General features: G+C 21.1%; 2 protein-coding genes across 4 annotated transcripts in view; one reads left to right on the plus strand and one right to left on the minus strand.

The window, feature by feature from the left end:
- The window catches only part of LOC102673807, a 6678-nt gene extending 2795 nt beyond the window's left edge, over positions 1-3883 (plus strand). Inside the window, exons 9-17 of the mRNA XM_006615077.2 lie at positions 1537-1723; positions 1862-1987; positions 2058-2175; positions 2261-2525; positions 2745-2861; positions 2944-3034; positions 3166-3302; positions 3373-3505; positions 3586-3883. Of these exons, the coding sequence (XP_006615140.2) occupies positions 1537-1723; positions 1862-1987; positions 2058-2175; positions 2261-2525; positions 2745-2861; positions 2944-3034; positions 3166-3302; positions 3373-3505; positions 3586-3639 (1228 nt within the window). The 3' untranslated portion in view covers positions 3640-3883. The remainder of the gene's footprint in view (positions 1-1536; positions 1724-1861; positions 1988-2057; positions 2176-2260; positions 2526-2744; positions 2862-2943; positions 3035-3165; positions 3303-3372; positions 3506-3585) is intronic.
- A 240-nt stretch (positions 3884-4123) lies between these two features.
- Positions 4124-6927, minus strand: LOC102677563 (crossover junction endonuclease MUS81). 3 transcript variants are annotated; one of them, XM_031510164.1, is made up of 9 exons: positions 6785-6927; positions 6324-6628; positions 6136-6241; positions 5916-6042; positions 5276-5845; positions 4993-5206; positions 4701-4913; positions 4481-4615; positions 4124-4417 (listed from the first exon to the last, which is right to left on the minus strand). In XM_031510164.1, exons 2-9 carry the CDS (start codon positions 6477-6479, stop codon positions 4172-4174), a joined length of 1767 nt encoding a protein of 588 aa, XP_031366024.1. In that variant the 5' UTR covers positions 6480-6628; positions 6785-6927; the 3' UTR covers positions 4124-4171. The 3 variants fall into 3 exon arrangements, with proteins under 3 accessions (XP_031366024.1, XP_031366023.1, XP_031366022.1); XM_031510163.1 differs by having other exon boundaries at positions 6324-6715; positions 6785-6897; XM_031510162.1 differs by having other exon boundaries at positions 6324-6897.
- Positions 6928-6982: the final 55 nt, after the last annotated feature.

The following is a 6982-nucleotide window of genomic DNA, read 5'->3' on the forward strand; positions in this document are numbered from 1 at the left end:
AAAAATTCAGAAAGTACTCCACATAATGCAAATAAGGAGTAAAAAGCCGTGTTCATTGACAGCGGGCGGATTATACGAAATGAACATGGAAAATTTCGGAATAGTATGTAATAATTATAGAATTATTATTTATAATTCATATTTATTAACATTTATACGGTCATTTTTATTTTAAGACCTTTAAAACTTGCATGTCATATTTCACGATGTTAATGTCATTAAAAAAATAAGAATACGTCAAAAATATTTAGTTCATGACTTCATTGTTTTGTGTCCAGATTGATCAAGAATAATAAAACAAATATGTATTGTTAATATATATTGTTGAAAAGTTTAAATGATTTTATTAAGGTTACTTAATCATATTTTCCATACGATGCATGGATAGTATGTATTTTAATAATAAATTATAATAAATTGTATTAGAAAACTTACCCAAATATGTATGTTAAATGAATATAATTTAATTAAAATCATTATATTATTATTCTTACAAGATAATAATATTCTTGTTCTATTTTCTTTTTTCCAAAAGAAAAAAATTTTAAAATTAAAATTGAAAAAATTATTGTATATAGATATACTTCACATTTCGTAATATTTTTTTCAAAAATACAATTTTTTATTTGATGTATTTTTCACATTCTTGAAAAATTTTTTTTTGGAATTTTTTTTTATTTTCTTGCTCAAATATTATTTAAATTTTTGACAACATTGATTTTCAATTATCAATTATTTTATTATGTAATTATTATGTAATTATTTTATTATGTAATGTTTTATTTTTGCATCTTACTATTGTCATAATAGTTTATTTTGAACAATGTATAACGCGAATCTACAACACAGTAAATGAAATTTATCTTGGATGAGAACGTATACTTTGTTTAAAAATTCAAAAGATTTCAAAGATTTTGATTGAAAAATTTTTGCTAACATTATATTTCAATTATCCAGATCAATATTTCAGAGTATTTCAGAGTAATAAGAGTCATTGATTTCCAACACAATTGATTGATGCCTTAGACACTGCTATTATTTTCTTATCTACGAAATAATATCATACTTTAAAAACGATATCTTAATACATACCTGTACAATGAAAATTACACATTTTCATCGATACAGAATATTGAGTTAATTATAAATGTAAATAATTTGAGTATACATCGAAATTTCAATAATCCCTATTTATAATTTTCTATGATTCTATAAAAAAGAGCTTAGATGATGTTTATCGAAACAGTTTTATGAACAGTGTGCTGCTACATTGATTGCAATAGATTTCCTGAGTAGTTTTCCTGTCTCAAAAATTCGTAAATCTAAATAGTAAGAAAAAAATATGTACTATATCATAATTTTTAAGATAACTTTATCACAATAGTTATTATTAACACTATCTATTCGATATTCGTTGTAAACATTTTATTTGTTCGAGAAATTGGATTGGAATTGAGTTGAAATATTTTATTTTATTATGATATATAATTTTTTCCAATATCTTTTTTTGTAAATGACTAAATAAAATTTTTAATTTAAACAACAATGTTCAGTGTTACAGAAGAGCAACGAACAAGAATATAACGTATTCGATATTGAATATTATAAAACGCTCAAATTATATTTAACGATCTGTGGGATAAATCCGTATCAAAATAATAATATTAGTATAATTATAATAGTCATGATAATCTCCGTTTGCATGAGCTTTCTTTGTCCAACGGTAAGAAGAGCATATTATGTCATTTTTTAATAATTATTAATCGATGAATAAAAAAATAAGAAAAAATAATGTGAGAAAATATCTCGCAATTTTTAAATAAAGCAAATAATATTGTTATACAATATTGGAATTTGATAGTCTATACAATTATGGGAGGCCATAAGTAATAAGGATTTCGATAACATTATTCAGAATATACCTCAAGTAATTACAGTAATTATCAGCATGATAAAGATATTAAATATTTATTCTAACAAAATGCAGGTATTGAAAAAAATCATTTTATAGATACAAATTTGCAATTATATACATATAATAATCAAATATATTGTAGTTTAAAAAATTATTTTACTCTTTGGCGCAAGATTGGAAATCATTAGAATCAAAAGAAGAATTAATCATGCTACACAAATTTACTCAATATGGTAGTAAACTTGCACTCCTGTATAGGAGTAAGTTAAGATCATAGAAGTAATTTCTCATACATATTTTATGCAATATTAATTCAATATACAATAATAAAAATATTTCTTCTAGGAAGTTTATTAACTTTTCTTGTAATATTTCTCTCTCTTCCTTTATGTAATCCTATTCTGGATGTTATTTTACCGTTAAATGAAACCCGACCACGACAAAATATATTTAATGTTAATTACATAATTCTAGATAATTATGAATATTTTTATATTGTGTATATGCATTTATCTTGTTCTGCGGCTATTATTGTAATAATAATAATCTCAGTAGATTCGTTATACATTTCTATTATTTACCATGCTTGTGGATTGTTTGCAGCATGTGGGTAAATATTCAATGTGGTATTAAATAATGTATAATCAAAAAACAAATATATATAAGTTATATATTTATATAACTTATAATCTTATAAACTTATATATCTTATAAACTTATATAAATATATAACTTATAAATAATACATATCTCTTTTATAATTCGAATATACTTACATTTATTAATGTTGATAATTTTAAATAATAATGTTTATTATAAATACATATAGGTATCAGATTCAAAAATTAACAAAAGTTCATACTATTAAAAAAAATGGACCTAACATAAGCAACATTGATTACGAAGAATTCAAACAATGCGTGATAATGCATTATAAATGTCTTCAGTCTGTACCAATTATTTAAAATTAATAATTAATAACAAATAATTTAATCCAAACTAAAAGTTTTATTTGTCTCATTTTTAAGACTTTACGATGTACTCGAGAAGTGTTGTAGAAATTTATATTTGATCCAGATGGGATTAAATATAATGATTATCAGCGTGACATGTGTTGAAGTAAGAATACATATATTATATTTATTTATTTTGCAATAAGAGATTTCTCAAATTTATATTTTACAATAAAATTATTTGAATGAATAATTATTAAAAAATGATTAATAAACATATTTGTATTTATTTTTTAGGTAGTTGTATTTTTAGATCGACCGGAAGAGGCCATCAGGGCTGTTATTTACGTTATAGCTCAACAATTTCATTTATACGCTATTAGTTTGCCTGGAGAAACATTACTCAATCAAAGCTCAAAATTGGCTGATAAAATGTAAGTTTTTTATATTATATTTATATAATAAAGAAAATTGAAAAGTTTAAATTTATGAATTTCACATTAGATATGATTCTGAATGGTACAAAATACCAATGAAAGTTCAAAAAGTACTTCATATAATGCAAATTAGATCCAACAAACCATGTATATTAACAGCAGCGGGATTATACGAAATGAAAATTGAAAGTTTCGGAATAGTACGTAAAATTAATAAAAATGTGTCATTATAATAATAATATAAACGAGAGCTAATAACTTATAATTTTTTAATTTCAAGACAATTAAAACATGTATGTCATATTTCATGATGTTTTTATCACTAAGAGAGTAATTTTCGTTACTATATGAAAATATGTATTCATACATTCTAATCTTATGATTTATCAACAATTTGATATTTCGCTTTCTAATTATAAAAGCGATTTTATTATGTGCAAATAAAATTATACTACTTCAAAAAAATTATTTAATCGATATCAATTATATTTATACCATATATATACTAATATTAAGTTCGTATACATTACTTAAGTTATTTATGTATTCTCAATAAATAGATGTTATTCTAATTAAGATTGATATGTTATAAAGAATATAGAATATAGAATATAATATTAAAAATTCATATACATATAAATATTTTTAGATAATACTAATAGTAGATAAAATATTCGTAAAAAAATTAAAATATAAAATAAGTATTTATTGTTTAACATACAATAAATTTCATAAAGAAGACTGATATAATTGATTAGTCAACTTATTAAAAATTAATAATAAAAATTAAAAAATATAAAATAGATATAACATCAGAGAATTTTAGAGAAATATTAATAATTTCTATTTATATAAAATTTCATTCATTAATTAAAATGTTTTTTTGTATATAGTTGATAAATTGTTTTACTAATCGCTGATCCTATAAGACGTTTTCTATTACCAAATTGAATATTTGCTAATAACAATTCTCCATTACAGTCAGGTGTATGTAAAGCATCAATTAGCAATCGCGGGGTTGGATAATGTTCTACAATTGCTAAAGCTTTATCTACAGACATTCCTTTTAATTGTAATAGTTGACGGATAAACATTTCATTTACTTTAAACACCTAAAAAATTTATCAATATAATTAGAAATATATATTATATAAATTTGATATGCAATTATATACCTTGTGTTTAGATGCTGCTTTATTAAATTCCTCAAATTCCATGAGATTATAAATATTATTTGAAATATTTGAAGGAAGCAATTTAACATTTGTTTCTTTAATAATTTCTTTTTTGCAACCTATTAAGTTCTTGTCCTAGAAAAGTTTTTTCTTTGAGATAATTAAATTAATAAATAAATTAAAATATCAAAATCTGTAAAATCTGTAAAAGAAATATTACTTTAAAAGTTTTAATCAAAATTCTAGTTAATGATGATAAATAAAACATAGAATCTTTATGGCTCTTAGTATATTTTAGAGAAAAATCATCTTGTATCAGAGTATTAATAGAAGCTTGCATCAAAGATGAATATGGTATTGTCAATTTTTGACTCTTCTCATGATCCTCTATTATATAAATGAGATTTGTAATTCCAGATTGTTTTAATCTATACTATATAAGATAAAATTCTATTTAATTATAAATAATATAAAAATATGTAAATATAAATATAATTTCATTATAATATTACTTTCTGTTCATGAAATCTTCCATCTATAATACTTGCATTCAAATCATCTATTCGTTTTCTTTCCACTATATAAGGTAAAATTAACTCAATTTTTTTTCTTCTACATCTAGCAATCCATGCAAAATCACCAATTTTTAAATGACGTATTTCAAATAATACATCAAGTTGTGTTAATTCCTTTATAGTATCATCATGTTGAGGTTTTGTCTTACCACTATATTAAAATTATTTAAAATCATATTTTTAAATTTTTTATATTAAAATTCAATAAAATAAAACATACCCAGAAATTTCTTGTGTATCTACTAATAATATTATATCAAATTTGTTTGATTCTAAATAAACATTTTTTTGAAAATTATCAATAGAATCTGTTTTATTTTCTAAATTATCTACATGATTTTTATCTTGTAAATTTTTTGTTTTTTCTTGCACATTTTCTATAAGATCATATTTTTTTATTTGCTTTTCAAAATTCTTATCAGATTTTTCTCTATGATTTTTTATAATAATACATTCTGCAGATTTGGATTTATATATTTTTGAAAAATTATTTGAGTCTTTATCCTGTATACTCTTAAAACATTCTTTTTGTATTTTAGTATTGTCAATGTTCAATTTATTTGTTGGAAATTCTAAATTTAAATCTTTATTTTGTATATTCTTAGAACATTCTCTTTTAATATTTTCATTCGAATTATTTGTTGGAAGTCCTAAATTTTCTATAATCAATGTCTCTAAAAATGTTTGAATTTTATTTAATATTTCAAAAGAATTTATTGATTTTGCATCAATACTTGTAACTTCACATATCTTTCTTGAAATATTTATACCATGTTCTGTAAGATTATACCTAAACAAATTATATTGTTTTTAATAGTTAATTAATTTATGTTATATACAAATTCAATAATCATCATTACCTAATTGGTTCATGATCAGATATCATGGAAATTAAATTTTTTTCGACTAAATCTAAAATTGAAGTCTTTGTTGCAAAACCACATAATTCTTCTATTTCAGATAATAAATCTACTTCAGTAACATATTCTAACAAATTTTAATATTAAATAAAATATAAGTATATTATTTATAAATAAAAAATTATTTATGCAAAAATTAAAAGTATTCTTTAGAATATACCTGAATAACAAGAATCTTGAAATTTCTTATATAAAATCAATAAAACAGCATAATTTTCTACATTCCATGACAATAAATTTATATTATTAAATGTTATTAATTCTGTCTTAAAATAAAAGATGAATTAAATTATTAATGTTTAAATTTACTTAATTATTTAAAAAATATATATTAAAAAATATATTTACTTTTTGATGTACAAAATCATCTGTAATTGTTTGAACTTTATATTTTCTTTTAACTATATTTTGTTCGTTGTGGGTACAATATTCACAAGTATAATCATTCGCATTTATTAAATCTGAATTCTGAACTTTGTATTCTTCAAGTTTTCTATCTAACATCGAGCATAATTTTTTTCCAAAATGTTGCAATATTATACAATCTTTTCCAGATTTTAATGGTAGGGGATATTTTCTCAGCGCAGCGAGTGCTTTCGAAAAATGATATTGCAAATCGGAATTTCTGGATGCAGCTTCTTTTCTCCATTCTTCTAACCAACATTCAAATAATGGATTTGGATTTTTTAACTTTAGTTTTATTCTTTTCATGATATTTTTATATAATAATATACATATATCTACATATTACTAAATAATAAAAATGATTCATCATAAAATTATCACTTCAATGAAACTAATATTTACACACAACTTTCCAATATGAAACTTTAGAATTCACAATATTAACAAGTTGTATATATCTTTTCTTTTAAACCTAACCTACTTTTTATTTTATATTTAAAATTATTCTTTTTATTAATAAAAATAAATAAAAAATCATATTAAATATTACCTAAAATATTGATATGTCTTATATAATAAATATATATTAAAATTTCAATTTT

Source organism: Apis dorsata, unplaced genomic scaffold (assembly GCF_000469605.1).
Source record: "Apis dorsata unplaced genomic scaffold, Apis dorsata 1.3 scaffold_215, whole genome shotgun sequence".
In the NCBI taxonomy this organism is placed as follows: domain Eukaryota; kingdom Metazoa; phylum Arthropoda; class Insecta; order Hymenoptera; family Apidae; genus Apis; species Apis dorsata.

What these genes read in the sequence shown, in the direction of transcription:
- LOC102677563 (XM_031510163.1), bottom strand. Translation starts at nt 6,686, where the DNA reads ATGAAAAGAATAAAACTAAAGTTAAAAAATCCAAATCCATTATTTGAA. An exon ending in TCTGATCATGAACCAATTAG is followed by an intron (nt 5,846 to 5,915) that starts GTAATGATGATT and finishes TAATTTGTTTAG; the next exon opens with GTATAATCTTACAGAACATG. An exon ending in GAAGATTTCATGAACAGAAA is followed by an intron (nt 4,914 to 4,992) that starts GTAATATTATAA and finishes TATCTTATATAG; the next exon opens with TATAGATTAAAACAATCTGG.